A 23,719-nucleotide genomic window follows, 5' to 3' on the forward strand; every position below is an offset into this window, starting at 1 on the left:
ATTCCAACACTACTGGGGGTACCTTCGCCTCTCTAGCATACCACTGGGACTGTAGAATCCTTCCTTACATGACTTTTGGGGTGTCCACCATCTGCCCTGTTACAACTCTTTAAGAGCTATATATGTCCCTAAAAGAATACCTTTTTAAGCTTTTTTTAATGTGATTTTACAAATTTTTAATGCAGTGTATTTGTGCAATTCGCATGAGAGCACACTTTGACTATTGCTAGTCAAAATAGTCAAAGTATGCTCTCATGCGAATTGCACAAATACACTGCATTAAAAATTTGTAACATCACATAAAAATAAAGTTTAAAAAGGTATTCTTTATTGTGATACATGTATATCTGTTCAGGTGCACTTGGCTAGTGTCAGGGCACCTTTTGATCTAATGTACCTATTATCCGTGTGTCCCAGTTTTAAAGTAGGCAGAGATAGAGCAATCTCTATCCAGATTGTGGAATTTCCATAGTAGCACAAATTATTTATGAGATTTGTGTGTTGAGATTTTAATCTAAGTTTAATCATGTGATTGTAGGACAGAGCTGCATGCGAGGGTACAGGGGATTTTATTGCAATGTGAAGAAGATAATGGAGGCACATGAAAGTCACAAAGTCAGATAGTAGAAGGATCCCCCTACAATTATCAATGTAAAACTGGTGCAGGAAGATTATGGCGGCAAACACACATCTATATGAAACTAAATTCATACATTCAACTGCTTAGCAATTTCCTTCTCCTTCTTGCTTGTGTAAATGAGGTCAAGGACTCCTGTGACAGGGGCATTGTCATGATATCATGAAAGGAATAGAGAAAAGCAGGAAGCCACAGACTGAGAGTTAGATAGTAGAATAAGGAGCCCACGGTAGGCATTTATCAAACTGATGTGTTTGTGGTGGCAAACACAACTATAGATGAAGCAAATTTCATACATCAAATATGTTAATTGCTAAAACAGAAATGTGAGGAGTCAAAACTTAAATATCATTCATACAATATAATAACCTTGAGCCATGGTGAAAAGAAGAGAGGTATGAAAGAAAAGTATTGTGCTGCTACCAGTGCCTATTGTAAAGCATAGAAAGAAAGCTCATAGGTGTTTTATCATGGTGTTTAAAGATGAAAACATGATTACAATAGATGTAAGGACTCTGTGATGAGACATTGTTGACCAAAGAAATGCTGTCACTTCAAATAACTTCTTTGCAAAAATAGGAACCCATTGTGAAAGCAAAGTAAAATGGAATTTTACCAAAAATTGTGTAATAAAGAATATGTTGTTAATAAATCAAAAGCCAACTGTTTAAGCCATAGATATAGCCCTAAGAATAGACACTTTCTTTTAGCAGAATCATGACAATGACATTACATCTTGATAAATTTAATGCATTTATTAATAGCCACCAATACACCAATGGAAAGAAAAGAAGCTTGTTGGCTGGGTCTCAATCCAGAAAAACGACTCACACTTTGATTGAAAGCCTACTGTCAACTGTCAATTTTTGACAACTAAACTAACTAGAGCAGTGAATCTGTCAATGAAATGGTCACAGACCAATTCTTTCCAACGTTCTATTATTTGGACCTAGATATTAGATGAATGGTCAGATTTTTTTTATATTTAGTATTATCGAGAAAAATACTATCTTCCCAAATGAATAAAACTCAAATTAAATATAAAATGCATATTAGCCAAACAGCTAGTTCTACATATTTATGTGACTACCCTTCCTCTCCCTACTAAGTGAGAAGTACCTCCTGTAAAGCATGGGATATTCCCACAGTAAATTCAACAGTAAAATAAATTATTAAATTCTGTAAAAGCAGATAGATGCACTAACAAAAAGGTACCAATCTCACAGCATGCTTGCTTATAAATTTAATATTGAAATAGAAGGGAAAAAAGTTGGCTTTGAAATGTATCAGTGTGAAGTTATTTGTTTCTCATCATTGGGATTTCATCCTTGGGGAGGTCATAGTTTAGCGGTTTTCTCCATATTTGATTCTAGTTCTCTCCATTGAAGGTTGCTGCCACACATGGGTTGAGCAGCATCCCTTTACAATTTGACCACAAACATAGCTCTTTTCGGTATGAATGTGATCAACTGCTGTCTGAGATTTTTAGACATGTCCAAGAATAATTTTAATTACCCTTCTCAAGCATGCTGACGGACCACACACACACTGCTATTGGGACAGTTTGCCAATGTCACAGCTGAGGTTAGAGCATGTTTGGAATGCTCTATACTTTTCTCTCTACAATCGTACTATATCATTCTATACTATGCTATTATTATTATTATTATTACTATTATCATCTTTCATTTATAAGGTACCACTAGATTTCGCAGCGATGCACATATTACAAACAATAGACTTTACAGGGTAAACAGCACAGAACAACAAACAAGTACTCCATGCAGGACCAGTATCACTGTAGCTGGAGCATAAGTAATAAGTATTGAAATAGAAGGGCAAAGGGCCCTGCTTGTAAAAACGTACATACTAAAGGTAGGACAAACAGACTAAGGCACATGAGGGAATCAGTAGAGGGGATAAGGCATAAGAGGAGTGGGTACAGGGACAGGGGTAGAGGGAGGTGAGGAGAACAAGCATGGAGAAGGTTAGGTGGATGGCTGGTAGGCTTCGAGGAACAGATGAGGTTTAAGTGCCGGCTCGGAAGTGCACAGGTTAGGGGACAGTTAGATAGAGCGTGGGAGGTCATTCCAGTGGAGAGGGGCAGCCAGGGAGAAATTCCCTCTATAGTGTAAGCTCTCAGAAGGAGGGTCCTCTCTACCCTATGTCTGATGTCTGTCTACCTGGAATGTCCCTGATTTCATGTTTTGTACTGAAATATTCACTGTTTATACACATGTATGAATTTGTATCTGAAATCATGCTAGCTGTAACTGTAAGCTCATGTCTATCCATATATGTGTTATTAATATGCTAAATTGTATTCTATTATGTCTATTGTATTTATGTATGTCATATCTGTATAATGACTGCCCGACGCTAGGGAATCTGTGACGCCCTATGAAAAAACATGAGCAGTAAGGATGTTGGGCTTCTCACACCAGGAGGTAGATGTACTAAGAATTGATATTGCAGGTGGTGGTAACCTATGAGTGAGAATTGTTAGTATTAAGGAGCGCTTTGCTCCGTCTCCTATTCACGTTTCCATAGAAACACTGTAATCCCCGGTGGTCTTAGAGGAAACCGGAAGTTGGGAAGGAGTCCAATGTCCGATTTGCGCTACTGCGCATGCCCAGACCTCTGAAACCCGGAAGTTCGGCCTTTTGCGCAGCACTTCCATCCAGACTATTGAACAGACAAGTCACAGCTTCGAGCTGCGTGGCACAGATAATATAAGTCCCCCAAAAGTGTCCTATACAGTCACCGGAGGTTCCCTACTAATTCGTAGGAGAGTTTTGTGTCACACCACAAACAATAAACTGAATGCCTATACAGTATAGCAAACATGTCTACATCATATCTGCATAAAAGTGCATCTGCATACCAGCTATATAATAGCTATATAAATAGCTGATGATGATGATATATACAAGTGTGTATTGCATATAATCTGTTTTGCCTGATTACTGCAACTGTTGTTACTGCTGAATACTGCTGTACTACATGCAACTGTGAGTAACTGCATTAATCTGTTGTTATCATCTTTAAATAAACAGCAACCTGTTTGAGTTACAAAAGCGTTGTGGCTTAACATCCACATTAACGCCACTGAACACCTTTAGTAACTTTAGAAGGTATAACCAACAAGAATACTGTGACGCTGGATTTTTACAGTTTCCTATATGCTTTTTCTGAATGAAATCACTGATTTTATTGCACCAACTTAATGAATTGCTGTTTTTTCCTCTGTTTGTTGAGTTAGTGGCTCTCCATATCCTTACTTTTGAGTTCAAAGAAGACTGATAGGAATTTTTTACTTGAAAATATATATATATTTCTAGTCTGTTCAAAGCAGGGCCATATTACCGACATTATGGGCCCCCAGGCAAAGCTGTGCACTGGGCCCCCTACCTACACAACCACAGAAAATAAATATATAAAATCACTTTTTTTTAATGTCTTTGCTCTGCCACCCTTGAAGTACAGCAACTAAAAAAATCGAATCCCCCTTCCCTTACCTTTCAATCGCCTTGCTCTCTGATTGCACCCCCCTTTCCCTTCTTTTTTCTTATTTTTTGTTTTCTGCTTCTTTGAATTTCGCTTGCTTCTCTGTTGGTCCTCAGGTCGTGGCTCCCCAATGAAACTGTCAGTGTGAGCGCAGCACGGAGGAGGGGAGCAGGGAGGGAGCCGGATCGCCACCTGACCGCGTGAACGCAAAAGGTAGGTTTTTTTTTTTTGCAGGATTATTTATTCTAATTAAGAAATACCCTGCCTATGGGACTTCTTTGTCCATGGGGCCCCGGGCACTTGCCCATCGTGCCCAGTGGAAAAGCTGCCCCTGGTTCAAAGGGGCTATTATGTTTCCAATGTTTTATTTACTCATGTTTTATTTGTTGAGTAATAATTTATTGAGTCAGAGTCTTTTTTTTATTTGACTGCTTTTACATTTATCAATTGGACTGATGCATGTGGGAAGCTAGGGTAGGCAGCCTTCCCAATCCAGAATAACCAGTTCAGTTATTTTAGGTTTATTTTAGTATCCAATTATATCCAAATAGTAGGTCTAGATTTTTTTTCTTCTAATCCTCATCTATTCTTACATAAGGGAATAAAATGTCCATGTATTTCTTGTCATGAAGTGAAATAAAAGCAGTGGAAGAGGGGAAGGTGTTTATTTCCCAGTAAAATTATTTTATTATTATTTTTATAGTATTGCACCGCATTATCCATTTCATTAATGTCTGTGGAGCGTTCAGTAATAAATGCGACTTAGTCGAGAGAAGTCATTCTCTGAAACCAATATTTATGTTCAATTTACATATCCTCGGCAGTTTATCTGTGAAGTCTATAAACCGTGGAAAATGGTTGACACAAACACAAGATCTTGGAGGACACTCGGAAAGGACTCAATTTATTTGAATTATTTCCTATCATTATAGAGACAGTAATGGCTTTACACTCACTGTGTTTCATTCCTTGATATTTTCTGAAAATGATGAAGCTCCACTAAACATAATAATGGATTTTCTATTTAGTAACCACTTGGTCTTAATAAATAATAGAGATAGGACACATGAAATCTCTGCACTTCACATTTAATTTGGTTTAGTTGAGCTTCGGTGCAAGTGGCTTGAATAGCTTAATCATAAGTGACAATAGTTAAATAATACAATGCCCACAGCGCATCTGCTGTGGAAGCAACTAATGAAAATTGTAACTCTTCTAAAATTTGAGTTATTGTTGTCCCTTTCCCATATGTTTAGTCATTACAGAATATTAGATAGCCAAGGAAGGGGCTGTGATGTGGTACTGTAAGAATACTGAGAAACTGTAAAACATTTTTTTAATTACTAGTGTATTATACTACACTACCCCATCACTTTGTCTGGGTTGATTGTCTTCCTGAAAAATACATATTCTTTCCAAATGCAGCTTCTTCACTGATAGGTTGAGATGTTTCTCCAAAATGCCTTTATTTGCTGAATTTGTAATTATTTCTCGATAAATTCTAGATTGCCAATTCTGTGTGCACACACTATAGCAGAGTCTCCACCAATCGCATTTCACAGAGTAACAGGCCAATTGAATGAGATAAGAAGTTCCGGTAATATCATCATCATTATCATCTATTTATATAGCTCCACTAATTCCGCCGCGCTGTACAGAGTACACCCTTACTTTACATTGCCTTCCTACATTCGGCCCTTCCCACCCCTGTTCCACTTCTCGGTTCGGAGAAGTATCATTTACATTCAGAAATGAATTGCATGGAATTACGTTCCCTGGTGTGAGCTTATGTGCAAAGATGAATCAGGCCCATAATCCTCAAATTCCACTGTGGCTTCACCAATCTGGTGAATGTCTTTTCTACACTACGGTGCAGATTCAATTGACTGCAATGTTCATAAGAACACAGCGGACGCACATTTTTGGCGATAAAACGGTAAAAAGTAATGCTCATTTTTGCTCGCATCTTTTTGGGGCGCGAGCAAAAATGAGCGTTAGCTCTGGAAAAAAATATCCCTGTGCACCTCACGTGAATATTTTAAGAATTGAATCTGCCCTTATGTTTTTAGTTCATGAGCAGAAATTGCACGACAACGGTGTCAACTCATTCTTTTTGTAAGGTGTCATTTGACATAACAAGAATGAAAGAGGAAACTCCGCACATATTAACTTAGGCCAAATTAGTCCAGATAAATATGTAAAATATTGCGCCTACACCTAATTCACCTAATTCTGAACTAGGTGAATATTCCATAAAACTGATTTAAAAATGTCACTCATCCCAACGTGTAACCCTTCCTCTACTAAAGTCATGGTTATATTCATATTTACCTGTGCCGAAGGCAGCCTGTATATTCGCAGACACATTTGAAATTCTGTTCACATTGGGGAGCCTGACTTTAAAGCTAAAGTGGAAATTATTTGCAGTCATGTGTATTATGTATTTCAGCCAGTATAAACAGCTTAGTTTTTAATTCTGTAATAAGACACCAAGAGGTAAATGTATTAACATGCGGGTTCTTCAACACCCGCGAGTTCGGCGTCTTCAGCGCTTAAATTTAAAGAGGCGCTGCCTTGCAAAGGGAAACTTCCCTTTACAAGGCAGCGCCGCTTTAAATTTAAGCGCTGAAGACGCCGAACTCGCGGGTGTTGAAGAACCCGGAGCTTCATACATTTACCCCCAAATGGTGTTACTTTTGTTTGTGCCTGATAGTATGTAAAGTTAATAGACTTTACACGTAAAAATGGTGGCATCTATGGGAGTACAGCATTCTTCCTTGCCAAGGGTGGCATTTGAGCACCAATGCCCTTAATTAACTCCCACATGCAAAAACAAGATTTTGCTTTAATGGTCATTATTTAAACATGGGATGAAGAAGACACATTTAGGGAGAAATTCTATTGGCCACTAGTTGCCACTGGACATTTGCCTCGATGTCTGACTGTTCATATTGCCGGTCATTACAGTAGATCGGAGGTGCAAGGAAAAATGAGTGGAGGTTTCAGCACCAACATCGGAGCGGTGTGTCTCCATGGACTGTTCTGAAGACACATCATGAAGAATTGCTTCTCCTCCTTAGAAGTGGTGTTCCCTGTCTTTTCTCCCCACAAATGGGCTTTTACAATTCCTTGCAGCAGGCCTATACTTCGTAGGGCACTTGAAATGGCTATATTGAGACACTCAAAATGAAATAGGAATGATCTGTGTACAAAGACCAGCGTATAAACCAGACACAAATAAACATAAACCCTTACAGTATATACAAATCTATATTATAGAAAACACTAATATGATCAAAACCTTGTGCAGCATTTAGTGCTAATAAAAAATAAACTAAAACATTTAAGTATTATTACACTTGCACAGCCCATTTAGAGTCACAACCTCTATTATGGTCTAGTCATAAATGGATGGGTTGGTACAATAGTCAACTCTAATAGAACAACATTACTTGTATTTTTATGTATGAAATATAATTTATGCACGAACCAGATTACCATATAGAATTAAGTTTTTTGCATTGTCCGCTTGTCCAACTGGTTGCTAGGTAACCCTCCCATTTCATTTATATATCTATTATAATTACAACAGTTTATAAATGCAGTTAACAAAAGATCAGTAGTTCAACTCTTAACATGGTTACTGCAGTCTGTTTGATAATGAATGAACGTGTCATCTACAAAAGCCTTTAAATGTTATAATGAACTATATTATACTCACATAATTTGAGGCAAGGTCCGGGTGAAGGTAATCTATTCCTGAAATCAAAAGACATTTATTAGACATATAAAACAAAGCCTTCTACAGATAAATGGGAGGACAATTGTAAAAGACTTTAGAGGATTAACTTGAACAGGTTTTTTTGCCTGACAGTTTAGGAACATAATTTATGCAGAACATAAACAGTTATCAGGCTACAAATGACAAGAGGCTAACATGAGTCATGCTTTGGAAGAAATATGTTTGCTTCTTATGGAAAGTATACATGGAAATGAAATTGATAACTGAAATATTGAATATTCTTGGCTATCATTTATCACACCTTCACTGCACCAGTGTTTTTAGGAGGGATTATAAGTACTTAGAATGCCTCCAAGTCAATAAATATTAGGTAAAAGATAAATACACAAAACAAATAAAGAAAAAAGCTGCAGCATCAGTTATGTAGTGCTGAACCATTGCATTGTTTGTTGTGCAGTGTAGATCAATGTAGATCATGTTGCGTATTTGTACATCATAGTAAGGCAGGATGTATATCTACTATAGCTGAGTGTATACTATACAGTGCCATGACAATGTATCTATCCTATGCCTGACTTTCTGAATTATTGCACATTTTTAAAAGGGGAATATACATTTTAAAAAAAAAATGCAATTACCTATTTCCTTTTATTTTTAGAAATAAATATTATAAACTTAATTCGCATCTGCAAAATAAATTTCCCCCTGGGGCTCAATACCATTAATAGCATTAACTAGAACCACACGTTACTTAAGTTATGTATCAAACTGTCATAGCGCTGTGAAGGCCTTCAATGACATTTATTGATTTTCGAGCATGAGCTACCCTGTAATGGGTTAACAAGAAGTCACCAGCCAAAGTTTTGAGTTGGGTTCAAACAGGAGCTTTATTGTGAGGACCCACAAAGTAAGACAGCAATACACGCGAATAGCAAACCAAAGCATTGCAGAAATTTCAGGGTATATTGGCTCCTTCAGTGGAGATGTGTGAGACTTACACCCTCCCCAAACACCAGACTAAACTAAATTTGAGTCCTTAAATAGACTCAAACTCCTCCCTTGGATTTTCAGTTGACCATCCATAAATGCACATTTCGTTCAATCATTTTGATGTTGGTTGTGTGTTTTAAATCATTGTTTTGCTGCATGAACCAGCTATGCTTCGGTTACATCTCATGGCAGTTGGTCTAACATTCTACTGTACAATTCTCTGATAAGTAGCATGAATAATGGTTTCTTTAATTATAGCAATTGGTAAAGGTCCCGATACAGCAAAATGTTTCCAAATCATGACACTACTATCACCATGCTTGACTGTTGGTATAAAGGTCTTCTTATGGGTTTTTCATACTGGGGGTCTGTCAAATGCTGGTGGCGGCATTGCTGTGCTAAATGTAATGCTTTTTGTAAGCATTTTGACTGACAACTTAACAGCCTGTCGACATTCACAATGTCGATATTTTTAACCCTGTCGACCTAATGAAAATATTGACATTCTGCATGTCGACCTTTAACTATGTTGATATTATGACTGTCAACATTATGGTGTCAGCATTCTGAATGTCCACATTTTCAGTGTCAACATTTTGTACCCAATCCCTATTAGTCGTATTTAAGAAAAGAAGAAACCAAAGCGTTGAGTGTGAATTAATTCCTCTGAAGAAATTAATTCAGTGAAGAAACAGGTCGGAAAATGATCATATATATTCCGACAGGCCCGCTTCTGTTGGTTTTATTTAGACTGTACAATATTTGTGACTTTCAGCTAGCTTCGCTTTCCATCTGCCAGGATGGCATATCAATGTTAAAGAACTTGCTGGTGGAAATTGTCCTTTGGTGAGGCAGGCAGGCAAGCTCTCTTTGGCCATTTCCAGATCTAGTTTAAAGACTGTGCTCCAGTAAGAGTTACTAAGGACCCCATATTGAATCAATTGGCGCTTCTGTCCAGACACTACTGTGATGTAAGTCTGACTCGTAAGCACAAAAAGCGCTTTTGGCTACTGTACTAATAGCTTATTTTTCACGGGAGCTCTTAGCAGTGTAGCATGTAAGAGTCTTTATTTTGGCCAATCCCTGCATTTATTACAGATGAAGAGACTGGATCTAAATGAACAGTAAAGTGGGTGAATGAGGGATGTGTTGGGATATTTTTATTTCAAATAAAATGTGTGTGTTTTATTTACATTTATTATTGCAACTGAAACTTGTGTTTCAGTTGCAATAACTAAAATTACACAGAAATGTGTGCAGGAAATCTAAGTTTTATGTACTTATTTCTCTCTTGAGCTTGATCTTTGATGCTGAAATAAAATTTTAGCCTAATTGGCTTTATATAAACCAATAGATATATCCTTTATATACTAATTGAGCTCTAGGAGATGGATTGTCATGTAACCACCTCAATATGTGTTTTGATTTATATACATTTTAAACATTTTAATTTATGTGCTATAAATAAAGATATATTTTATTTTATGTAAATGATTGTACTATACAGACGTGGCCAAGAACCACCAGTAGTGATGGAGTGTAAGCTCCTTTTGCAAGGATATAGAGACATGACATGGGTTGATCCTTGCAGAATGGCTTCTTTACATTTAATGCACTGTAAATGGTCTCATTCTATAGTGAGCACAAATTTCTGAATAACTTTGACTGAATTCTGATTCATGAATTGCTTAAATTTAGCCAAATTTAAGACAAATCAATTTGCCAGTCTCGAATTGTCCTGGAAGGCTGTCCACAGGCTGTAAGCTTGATTTAAGAACTACATAGTGCATGTATAATTCTGTTTCCTAGGAAGGGAACTGCAGCTGTGACCTTTCTGTGGTTTCCCACCAACTTTCAAATTCGTAGTATCCCCATTGTCAAGTAGAAAGAGCCTGTAAAAGCTTTGAATATCTTTAGTTGTCCTTTAAGAGAAAATAGCAGCAGCAGAATTTTAATTGGCCTGTTTGCCACACTACAAGATTGTTCACTGCTGACTTTGACCTTTTCATGTTGCAGTGGTGGATCATGGTAGTGATGGTAGTGATAGAGGTGACAGATTACTAATATGTTCCCTATATCTGCCTTATCTGTCTACAAGGAGCAGTCAGTTTGTAATTAGCATTTTCAGAGTGTATGTGGACAATGAGGTCCAGTCTTATCACTAACCAAGGGAAAAATCTAATCATTTTAATATTTAATGAGAATATTTAATTAGATTATACAAATATTTGCCATGATCCCTGAATGGATATTATATGTAACCTTTATAATATAATTTGTTTTTACCATTGCTTTTGTATACTGTGTTTTCAGATTTGGTTTTACTTTATATTACATTTTACAAAACAATATATGAGGCTCTAGTTTATTTTTTCCTGCTTCTCTTTTAATTTTTTTTTTATAAGTACATTTCCTAACAGTACAATTGTTACTAGTTTATTTGCTACACTTAATGGACTTCTGTATTGCTCACTGTGATGATTATGTAGTATATCTAATGACTGATTGCTATTTTCTGTTGATTTCATGTATGACAATGTGAATATTTTATGTAACCTAGTAATGTAATTTCAACATGTGCTTTGCTAAATGATATGAGTTTGAACCAATGCAAATGTCATTAATCTTTTGAAATTATCCAGAGATAGATAAGCAGCTCTGAGGAGTTTTTTTTGGTATACAGAGGATGAGATCAGCCAAGTCGAACGAGCAAAGGTGAGAAATCAGGTCCTGTGAATATTCCAGAGCTCAGGACATCTATAGCTCACTTTGAAAGCCCTGTGACCTCTGGGAGATCAATCTGTTCTTATTGACAGCTAAACTCCAAAGATGGGGGGGGGGGGGGTGAGAGCTATGTGGAGAATGGTTTAAAATCTTCTGCCTGAGACAATAACGTGTGCATTTTCATGAAGTGGTCCCATTTTCTCAATTATGTTCCCGCACACACCAGGTCTAACTAGTAAGTAGTGAGAAGTTATTTCCTATTTTATTTTCTGAAACTCATTTGTGCAACATATTGTATTTCTTGTTATTAATTTTTGTAACTAAGCCTTGGAACATTTTTTCAGATTAAATAAAATGAATCTAGTGTGTTCTCTGTGATACTTTGTGAACTTACAGAGCCCAGGAAGGCTCATGCTATATGTGTATATGATTTAAGTATGAAACATTAATAAGTGGTTATGGTGAACATAAGGACACCATAATAAATCCTTTGTGGTGGCAGAAAAGGTGTATTCATTGCTAAGTGACTAAGGTGACGCCAGTCACATCCAGCTGTTCAGATTGCTGTATCTGGGACAAGATTCTCGTTCGTGACACTAACTTCAGCCCTTCACTATCACAAAGTGGTGGGAAAAGACGGAGTTAGCATATCACTGATCTGCTTCAAGTTCTTGGCTTCAACTTCCCAACAATGGGTATACCAACTAATAAAAATGAAAGCGAAAAATAGGCTCTTCTGTTGGATATCAAGTTACCATACCTGTAAGTAGGTCCCCCCTATTTTCATGGAACCAGCACTAGGCAAATCAGCCGGGGTTGTAGGCACTATAGCAGGGGGACACGCGGTAGGGGTTCCCCTGCCATAATGACTAACCAACCCCAGGCTGTTCAGTGCTGGGCTTGATTCCCTAGGGAGTGAGGTCCACCAAAAAAAACAAGCAGGCCCCCCCTAGAGACACCCAGCCCAGTGTTGATAGCACTAGGGACTGTTCCTAAACCCCTGGGCGGTGGGTGTGGGGTAATAACGGCGATATAAGTCATAAAAAAACAAACGGGCGCCATTTTGTTTAGTGGAACTACAAGTCCCAGCCAGCCAGGTTGCCCTAAATGGTGTGGGCATGCTGCTACTTGTATAACTACAAGCACCAGCATACCCAGGGCATGTTGGCACTCGGAGAACCACAAGTGCCAACAAGCCCTGTCACCCAGGGCTGGCTGGGACCTGTAGTTCCACAAAATAAAATGTTAACAAAATCACAACACCCTCATTATAACCACTAACATTTATTAAAAATAATAAACCCACAATAATGACAATAAACACCAATAATGACAGTAAACACATTCATTTATACCACATATTTTATTAAAAATAATAAATCCCCGATATACTCACCAATTAAGTTTTCTTTTCTTGTCCGCAGCTTTCAATCCAAAAATGGCTGTAAACAAATTATCCAAATGTCCATGCTTGCCCCGTCCCAAATAAATTTGTACTTCCAAATGTACATGCTTGAAATCTCTTCAGTTTTTCTGCACAGTGGGGGCCCGTTGTTGATTGCAGTCTTCTGTTTTTTGGCCAAGGGGGGACCCATATTTGTAAGATCCACAAATCTTCTTGCTTGATTGAAGAAAAATAAAAAAAAGGGAGGAGCCGCCACAAACAGCTCCTACTTAGTAGGAGCTCCGATACGCAATGAGCATAGCGCTAGGTCTATTTCTAGTATTAGGGGATTTTCCCACGGCTGCTGAAAGGGATGGCTGAGTGCATTCCCCATCCATTCCAGCAGCCGGAAAGGAGAGCTGAGTGCATTCGCCATCCATTCCGGCAGCCGGAACGGAAGGCCGCGTGCATTCCCCATTCATTCTGGCTGCCGGAACGGTGTGCTGAGTGCATTCCCCATCCATTCCGGCTGCCGAAACGGATGGCCGAGTGCATTCCCCATCCATTCCGGCTGCCGGAACGGTGTTCTGAGTGCATTCCCCATCCATTCCGGCTACCGAAACGGATGTCCGAGTGAATTCCCCATCCCTTCCGGCTACCGGAACGGATGGCCGCGAGATTTTGAACTTTAGATTGTTCCTAAATTGTCATTTTTTATTCTTTTTTTCTGAAATTTCACATGCAGCACCTGTGGACAGTTCTCCATTCGCATGCCAAATTTAATAGCTTTAATACGTTTTAAGATGCAGACCCTCACACACCATGCCCCCCCTCTCACAGATTCCCTATGGCAAAATGACGTTTTTTACATGTAACCTTAATATAAGGGCACGACTGTGCCCTTATAATATATATTTTTTTGTCTTCGTATAGGTTGGATATGTTGTGCCTGATTCATTAAGGCACGCAAAACAAATGTAATATGCGCTTTTCAAAAACACACATAAATCGGACATACGAATGTCCCTATTCAACTACAAGCGGATGTGAAGAAACATCTCTTGTTGAATACTGGTATAAATACGCTCCGTATATGTGGCAGTTGCCGTATGCAGACAGACACAACACACTGCATGATGCGAAAAATACATACGTGATATATAAAATCCCAGCAGAATGCACACAAAAAATAAGTATTTGATTATTGTCATCTGTTAAAAATATAGGGCCCGATTCATTAAGGATCTTAAATGAAGAGGTATCTTATTTCAGTCTCCTGGACAAAACCATGTTACATTGCAAGGGGTGAAAATGAGTTTTCTGTTTTGCACATAAGTTAAATACTGACTTTTTTCATGTAGCACACAAATATCAACTTTAAATTTCAGTGTACAAATAAGCTATCAAGTATTTGTGTGCTACATGAAAAAACAGTCAGTATTTAACTTATGTGCAAAACAGAAAACGGCTTTGCACCCCTTGCATCGTAACATGGTTTTGTCCAGGAGACTGAAATAAGATACCTCTTCATTTAAGATCCTTAATGAATCAGGCTCATAGTCATTAGTGAAAAAACATTAAATTAATAAGTTTTTTTTATTTAATAATTTTCCTCTTTGAAATACATTTATCGGGATGTTATTAATTCCTACTGTACATATGTACAAAATGCATTTTTACAGTTACTCATGATTGCAAACATATGTTGTAGCATGCATACGCGACCGTCATCACCATCACTCGGCACTTACACCTGGCCTGTAGCTGCTGCAAGTGGTAAGACTGAAAATAACCAACCTTAGAGATGCCCGAAGTTGATTCGTTCACTGCTGCAAGGGCTCGATTTTAGCACGCCCTTACTGCACAATAACTACTCGCATACACCCTGTTCCCACCCCCATTACACCCATAAAATCTTAGGCCATTGGAATTATCCTTTGCGTTCGAAGATAATTTGTATGCACTTGTGTTCACTGACATGTAGTCCATTTCTGGGCATGGCCAGTGCAAATTAACGCAAAATACAGCACGTATCAGCATTTACGTTCCTTAATGAATCAGGCTCGTTACCAATACAAAACAGCACATCCTAGGACATTTTCAAAAAAGACAAAAAGTATCAAAAAGACACCTCACACCTCTAATAAATTGTTACATATCACATGGTAGATCCATTTGTGCAATAGTTTACATAGTGAAACAAAATGAATTATACAATAAAATGTGCATGTAAGATTATTTCAGTGACTGACAGTAAGGAAACTTTCAAGAGAAAACAGATATTAAATACTGGAAACAAAACAAAGCTATGCTAATGTATTTATTCTTAGGTGCTTGTATAATCCATCTTTGAAATCATCCTACATCTTTAGACATCCAGTGAAGTGCTTACCGTCATCCATAATTGCTATGGTAACTCCTTTCCCTGTGTATCCCAACTCCCAAGCTTCAGCTACATTTAAATCAAGGCCCGGAGTCCCATCTGCTTGACCTGTGTTGATCTAATAAATCAAATGAAAATAATGACAATATGTCACTGAATAGAAAAGATCAGCTCCAAAACATATTACACCGTTCACAACACATACATGATACATACAGGTGCATAATAATACTGGTAACATAAAAAAAAAAAGATTTTAGAAATGTTACAGGTATCTCCCAAAAGCAGATCTGGTGCCCAATAGATGGTTAAAAATCCGAATGTATTTTATGTATCACATACACATTTTATAAACTACATAATCATAAGCAATATTAGGCCTGGGCACAGGTTTAAAGGTAATTGCTCTAATCCACTTACAAACACTATATTTAAGTATAGATAACGGCAGTGCAAGGCAGGACCGGATTTACCATTAGGCAACCTAGGCAATTGCCTGGGGCCCAGCGGTCCCCAGAGGGCCCTCCCAGGGCCGGCAGTGAGACCACCCTTTGCCCCCCCGGGCTAAATTCTGCCAGCCAGCCCCTGACTATGGGTATATGTTATGCTAAAAAACTATAGTGCTATGGATTTTTTCAGGGAGGGGCCCCCAAACCAGTATCTTGCCTAGGGCCCCATGAGGTCTAAATCCGGCTCTGGTGCAAGGTGAGGACCAAACTAGCTGGGCAAGCCAGCTGTACAGTGTGAGTATCATTTCTTCTTTTTGCTTGGTATTCATATGTTTAACACAGGGTGAGGTCTTATCCCCACATATCCCTGTCTGGTTTCTCCCCGAGGTATCATACTGCTGAAGTTATAAAAGACACTACCCTGGTAAACAGTCCTTACACTACTTGTCATCTTAGACTGCCCTGATTTATGCCTATTTGGATTTCCACAATCCCTTGGAGAATACACTGTATTGACATATCCCCCACTTAGGAGCTTGTGAGACTTTATAAGAAGCAGTGACTTTACTAAGTTTTACTGGACTGTCCAACATATATGCTTTTACATGTGTACTATCCACCACACATATGCTCAAAGTCCAGAGTTCAACTGTACTGCTCCAACATTAATGAACCATTGGTGTATCACTTAGTTTTGTACCCTTTTACTTAGATATAGAGTTTGGACGCCTCTTTTAACTACCACAAGTGACTGGAATTACGAACTTTGAGCGCGTATGCTCCGATCCCAGCATTCTCTGGCAGATATGCTGCATGCTGGCACTTCTAGTTCTAGCACATGCATCACCAATCAATTAATGAATGGCTGTGCTTGCTGGAACTTGTAGTCTTAAATAGTAAATTGATGTTTTTCTCAGTCTCACTTATTGCCCCAACCACTGCTCAGGGGGTGGGGAAGAGATAAAACGCTATCAACACAGTGCTGGTTTCCCTGGGGGGCAGCGGTCAGGGGGCATATTATTCTGCACCCCTGGTTTGCCCTTGATTTCATACGTGTGCTGACCAGGCTGGATAACAGGAGAACCCTACACTGTGGGTCTCCATGTTATATTGTAACCCACCCCATCCTAGCACAGCCTAGTGCTGTTTGCAGTTTTGCAAGGGGACCTAACAATGTTTTTCTCTCCGCATTAGGGGTAGTCTGCCAGGCTATGTGCTCTGGTTCTGATTTCAATTTGATGAGGGAGGGTGGCATGGTGTTTAGTACTGATGTATTTATTTTATATATTATTTTATATTTATCGGTGTGTTATGTACATGAGCAAATATGTAATAGCAATCTGAAAGTAGTCACAGTAATTCTAAGCAAGAATGTTCAGGGGACAAAATCAAACAAGACAACAACATATAGGAATATGAAGAAGCCTATAGAAGAACAGGAGGCCAAGACAAAAAGTAAAATTATGAGAGACAGGGAGAAGATAGTAAGAGGAGAGAGACACAGGTGACAATTCAAGATAGCAGCAGAAGATCGGGATCTCTTCTTATTATATATATATATATATATATATATATATATATATATACACACATACATATACAGATAACAACTTTTGCTTGTGACTGAGCAAGATATGCTGGTCATAGTTTGATATAGCAACATGCACAGACAATCTCTTATTGCAGCAATCTCCATTGAAATCATTTGGTCTAAAGGAGTTTTATTAAGCTTAAATTGTTTTACATCATATATCTATTAAAATTCAGTTTATAAGCCTTACACTTACCAGATACCACTGTTTTGTAAATAGTGGATCATTCATGTTGATATCAATGTCATTTATGTCCCTGTATCCTCGTTTCTTTCGGTCAAAGCCTTCTTGTTGCACCACTTTCCTTACCTGAAAAGTAATAAAAAGCACACTTAATACAATGCTCTCGTTGTTACTGTTAATGTACTATTCATTTATGATTGTGATGGAGTCATAACACTTCTTGGCTCCTCTGGCACAAGCAGAGCGTTCAGGCAATATGGGACATTATCTTTATCCATTTATTACATATTTGTAGAGCTCTCCTTGCTGAATAAAACAAGTGGAATTCCGTGTTTGAAAGAAACTTTAACTGTACAGTAAAGCAAGTATTTTCACATAACATTTTATTCTATGTATATTATATAGATTATATCTAATTTTGTTTAGACCAAGCAAATTTGACAACTCCCACTTTTGGAGGAAAGTCCTTTGTTCAGAAAAAAACATATGTTCAAAATTTTGCTTACAATTTAAAGAAAATAGCAAGGAATAAAAAATAAAATTATAGAAATTTAATATATTTTCCTTTCAACAACAACCAGCTTTACACACCACTCACCCAAACCAACTGGGCCCTTCTTAATCAATCCTGCCCAATAATTATTGTCAATATAGGGAGCCAGCCCCCCCAACCCCATTCCTCTTCCATTGATCCAGAGAGTTGGTTTTCGTCACAGCACTCAACCACTGGAGGACTCAGTCCATTCACAACACTTCAGTAAAGCTCTATGGTAACCAATCCGTAGCACTTTATTGAAGCACTAAGGACTGCTTGTAGTGTGTTTGTTTTCCCTGTGTGAGCAAAAATGCCAGCAAACTGGCTGTCTGATTTATGTGACAGGGAAGGTCTCACAATGGTGAGTCTACCTATTTGCTATTGAAATATCCCTTCTCCCCTACTTTGACATACCCTCTCCACACCTAGCACTGTGGTTCCCCACACAAAGTTGGGGATTCCTCTATCATACTGACATTACTGTTTGATATTGTACATGGTTTGAAATGTGACACTTAAGCTTTGTTAGAAAAATATAAAAAATATATACTTTTTATTGTTTTTGCAGACATAAATGCATATTGTCAGACTTGCTTTTTGCTTTCCATACATACATTGGGCCCAAAAGAGGGGCTATTAAAAAGAAAATATTTAAATTCCAGCTTGAACCACAATTACTATATTGTTAAGATCAAAATAAAAAACTTTTATAAATAATTCAGTACAAATATAAATTGTTCAGATATAAAAGGTCCTTTACGAGGCAAAACAATGTAAGGGTGCAATACATTTCTATCTGCTCAAAAGTTCAAAATGATCTGCCTTGCGCATAGCAAAAAGCACACCCAAAGCAAGTCTTCAAAAGTACTCAGAATACACATCATCTCAATGTCTGCAGTGACCCCATAGGTGCGCAATGACATCATCTAGAATTCCCTTTAATTGCCCAAATGTTTTTTTTTGCTTTACTATGTGTCAATGCCAACATGCCCAAGCAGTCAATTTCTGCCGTGGTGTGATGCAACCTTATAGTTCCACACACTTAAATAATGATTTAGTAACTTTTACATGTTATCCACACACACATTATAATAGGGAGGGGGGTCAGGAAGAACCCTATGCTATTCAACACAGTGTTGGTATTTGTAACGATCTGCTTACAGCTTGCTGCTTGTATTTGCAGCTCCTGTCTCCTGGAGTTTTGGACTGTATTATTGTGTTTCATTTTATGTGTTAGCAGCAGTACCTCTGATAACCAGAGGTGCTGCAATTGTGCCTGCTTTTGTGTTTTAGGGGTTAACCTTTCTGTTCACTCATTATCCCATGCACCTGGGTGTGTTCCATTTAAACCTGTCTTTCCCAGCAGTCATTGCTGGTTATTGTTGTCATATCCTGATGGTATACTCTATGGTCACTTCCTCCTGGATTCATGCTGCCTGTAATCTATCCTCACCTCCCATTTACCTGCAACCGCTGTACATCTGGTAATTTCTGCAATTTCATTATTTGATCACCTGTTCATACTCTCCAGCAATAAACATTGTTGTTTTTTCACCTTATCCATGGCTCCTTAGCTGTATTTCTTCATTGATCCGTGACAGTATTATCTGGGAGGAGGAACATATTCTAGAAGGCCTAACTTTCCTAGAGAATTCAGTCGCTTAACTGTCCAGATTGTGTCTAGATCACATTATGACTGGGGGACTCCATACAATCACTGTTATAGTGTAACCAACCCAGAATGGTGTAGCCTGGTGGTGATTGGCACTTGTATATGCTCTTTGTTCCTATACATTGGTGGTAACCAGCCCCAGCTATAAGTACTGGCATTAGTTACTGTTTTGCTGGGAGAGTGGGCAGGTGGACAGCTATATTTATTTGTATTTATTTAACCTTTTTTTCTAATACTAAATACACGTGCTGATGATGATCATCATCAACATGTATCCTTCTTCCATGGCTCGGGTAGCTGAAAGTTCCACCTCCTAAGAGTATCTGGAGCTGTGACCTACTCTGAATAGGCTGCATTTCCAGGGAAAAGTGCCCTTACTGTAAATGATTTGCTCTTGCATGCACCCAGTCTAACTCTACAGGCATAGGGGGGTCACAAATGCATCTGAACCTACACTAAATATTTTATGTTGTTTTATCCCCCCCATTCAGATATTTATGTCTGAGAATTGAACTCTAATTCAGAACCAAAGATGGGATCAGCGCATATAAACCAGGCACACATGTCAGAGCAGTATATGTAAAGAATAGGAGCAGTGTATGTAAAGAATAGGAGCAGTAGATATCTGGGTACAACTTAGTAAACTGGAAAACACCATAAGCACGTGGCTCATTGGTATAGTATGTTATATTATATGTGTACTGTTTGTAAAACTAACTATATTATGTTGTTTATATCTGCACTGAGGTCTCTAGGACTGTCTTTGCTATTTGTATAACTAGCACGAGAGGGTGGAAAGGATGGAAGTATTTAGCAAGGCCATCAAGGAAAAGTACAAACATTGTGCAAGTAAGTAATAATAATACTCCTATTTCTAATATATTACAGAAACATTATCCAGCATAGTGAAATGGTAAATGAATAAAACAGACCACTCGTCATATTGTCCTGCCTAATAAAGAGAATAGGGGAAAGTAAAGAAAACCTAAAGACAGATAACTTTGCACCACATTTATACACACTGTCCTTGCAGTTTTCATAAATGCCACTCTTAAGCCTTTTCTGTCTGACCTGGTGTAGGACAGGTGTATAACTTGCGTGACGGACATCACACTTGATTAAAGCTGCTAACTAGTGGTGCGGCCAGTGCTTCAGAATGTCAGTTAATTAAATGATTTAATTTGCAGAATAGCTGCATAAATGGCACCCCAAGTATACTGACTGTAGGTCAATATTAGAACAGCCATAGCAAATAGGCTTCTGCACTGAGCCTCCCTCAAAGAACACATATAACATTTCATCTGACAAACCATTGGCTCCTGCAGAGCAGAGTGTATGTTTACTGTGAAGCTATTATTAGACTATGTTACTAGGTTGTAATTTGACGGACACGCATCTCCCTCATGGAGAAAACATTGGATCTTGTCAAACAATCACATCTCAGTGGTAGACATCACCTCCAGGGATCACAAGCTGTGACACATAATCACTAAAGATGCATATAGAAAGCATTGACATTTCATCCCAAGTAAAAGACTCTTTTAAGCCTGTCAGTATTTATCCATTGCCTTAGAACATGACTGGCAGAAGTGAAAGAGTTTGCTCTACTGTGGAGTCCATTTGTGAAGCACACAGGATCTGCACAACAAATAGGTTTAATTTATTACTAGTAGCCTATCTGGACCACCCAGCAAATGTCAAGGTGCGCATTTACTGCCAAATTTTGGAGAAGCCTCTGTAAACTACATGTGGTCCTAAGTTTGTGGGGAAAACAAAATCCCATTTTTGTATGGGTCAACAAGACTAGGCATAACCATGCACCTATTCCTTGCTTGGCAGAGAATGACTTCACTAAGCCCAACTACTTCAATACGATGATTCAAAATTGTTCTCCTCCGACACCTATGCTGCCATCTTGCTATACTTTGATCTGCAATCACATGCACTTCTACACAAACCAAGGTCTTTCTCTTTTTTTGTTACTATAACACAACTGTGTAACAGAACAGAGCCACAACCATTTCCCCATCTCCGTGATATGATGATTTTATAGACACAGTTTGAATGGCCAAAATGGAACTAAGGATGTGTTGGTTAAACCTTCCACCACTGTGAAACTGAATGTTCCACTGCAAGGTTGCTCATCTCTAGTCAGAGGTATATTAGTCTTAGATAAAATTAAGAGTAATAGCCACTGAATAGAGACATTACAAAACAGAGGAAATTGCAGAGAGCAGTGATTTAAGAAAAATATTCAATCCAAGATTCACAAAAGGATGCCAAAAGTGGAGTCTCTCTTGGTCCCATCTTAGCTGGATTTTGGGTGGGGAAAATGAGTATGCACATCAATGGCTTAATATTGGTCCATGTGGCCACATCCCTACTAAGCTCTGCATACAGCACCAGCGTTTGCAAAGGGGGTGGCGTCCTAGAAGATCCATGTCAATGTTGCTCTCAGCAGTCCTACAACATACTATATATCTTTTGTATTATTGATTTTAGAATTCCTCTGTAATATGTATGCCATTATTCTATTCTTCATTTGTTTTTAATTCTGCTATTCCTAAATACTCAATAGCCTTAAGGCATATGACTTTCTTAGGCCCTATATCTTGCACTCTAGTTCTTAGCGTGATGACAGGGTCCAGTGACTTAGAGAAGTCAGTGAACACTGCAATATTTTCATCTTGCACCAGAATGCCTGGATCATGTAAAACATGTGATTTTATTTCTAACAGAGCACATGTACCGCATATACTTGAGTATAAGCCGACCCGAATATAAGCCGAGGCACCTAATTTTGCCACAAAAAACTGGTAAAACCTTGAGTATAAGCTTATGGAGGGAAATGACTTGCTTCTTTTAATAAACTCAGGCTCCCAAAATGTCTGCAAATGTACCAAAAAATCAGCAACCATGTTAGAAAGGTTTATATAGCGTGTATATATAGTGTATATAGTGTTCACATGGGATAGCAGATGCCACAATTTGGAAAATATTGGAGAGGATATGTTTGTCATTAATAATTACCAGATAAACTGCTCACCCCAGGTACTGCGCCCGTCTCCTACTAGGCTCTCTTTAGGACAGCACACACATCTTGCATCTCTTTCTCATTGACGAGGAGCTCTGGATGTGTCCCCCTGTGTTTACTCTCCTCTATGCCTGGTAGGGAGGGAGGGATTTTCTTCAGCCCTTAACTTCCGCAGTGGAACGCGTGCGTTCCACTAACAGGAAGTTCGGCATTTGGAATGCAAGTTTGCGTTCCAAATGCTGAACTTTCTGTCAGTGGAACGCACATGCGTTCCACGGCGGAAGTTAAGAGCTGAGGGACCAGAGAACAGGTAAGTCACTCAAGTATAAGCCAAGGGGGGGTTTTTCAGCATAAAAAATGTGCTGAAAAAGTCGGCTTATACTCAAGTATATACGGTATTTAGATCTACAACATTGGCTGTCTCTTTCATAATTTTGGAGATTTATCAATTGAAATACTACATTTTTAATTTATTTTTTAAAATATGATCGTGGCTTGTATTGTCTGGGCCACACTTCCTAAACATTATGATGGTGCTTTTTAAAACACTACTGCAACATGATTAAACAGAGAACAAACTAAAATATTGTGTTTCAAATGATAGGGGAAAAGCTGATGGTCTGGGGTTTACTGTTTGTACTCAAAATGCGCTCAAATCAGGGGGCAGGGGTAGATTGAAGTATTTTTCACAAGGACAGCTTTTTGGATCTTTTGATTGGGAACTATGTACACCAAGGGGTAAATTTATCAAGCTGCAGGTCCGAAAAAGTGAAGATGTTGGATATAGCAACCAATCAGATCAATCTAGCTGTCATTTTATAGAATATACTAAATAAATGATAACTAAAATCTGATTGGTTGCTATAAGCAACATCTTCACTTTTTCA

The 23,719-nt window shown here is 38.3% G+C and overlaps 1 protein-coding gene across 1 annotated transcript in view; it reads right to left on the reverse strand.

Moving 5' to 3' along the window:
* The window catches only part of PCSK2 (proprotein convertase subtilisin/kexin type 2), a 141,889-nt gene that overhangs the window by 40,935 nt on the left and 77,235 nt on the right, over positions 1–23,719 (reverse strand). Inside the window, exons 3-5 of the mRNA XM_075203936.1 lie at positions 17,604–17,717; positions 15,377–15,485; positions 7,866–7,903 (exon numbers count right to left, since the gene is read on the reverse strand). Coding sequence (XP_075060037.1) covers positions 7,866–7,903; positions 15,377–15,485; positions 17,604–17,717 — 261 coding nt within the window. The remainder of the gene's footprint in view (positions 1–7,865; positions 7,904–15,376; positions 15,486–17,603; positions 17,718–23,719) is intronic.

The sequence above is a fragment of the Mixophyes fleayi genome, chromosome 3 (genome assembly GCF_038048845.1).
Source record: "Mixophyes fleayi isolate aMixFle1 chromosome 3, aMixFle1.hap1, whole genome shotgun sequence".
Lineage (NCBI taxonomy): Eukaryota > Metazoa > Chordata > Amphibia > Anura > Limnodynastidae > Mixophyes > Mixophyes fleayi.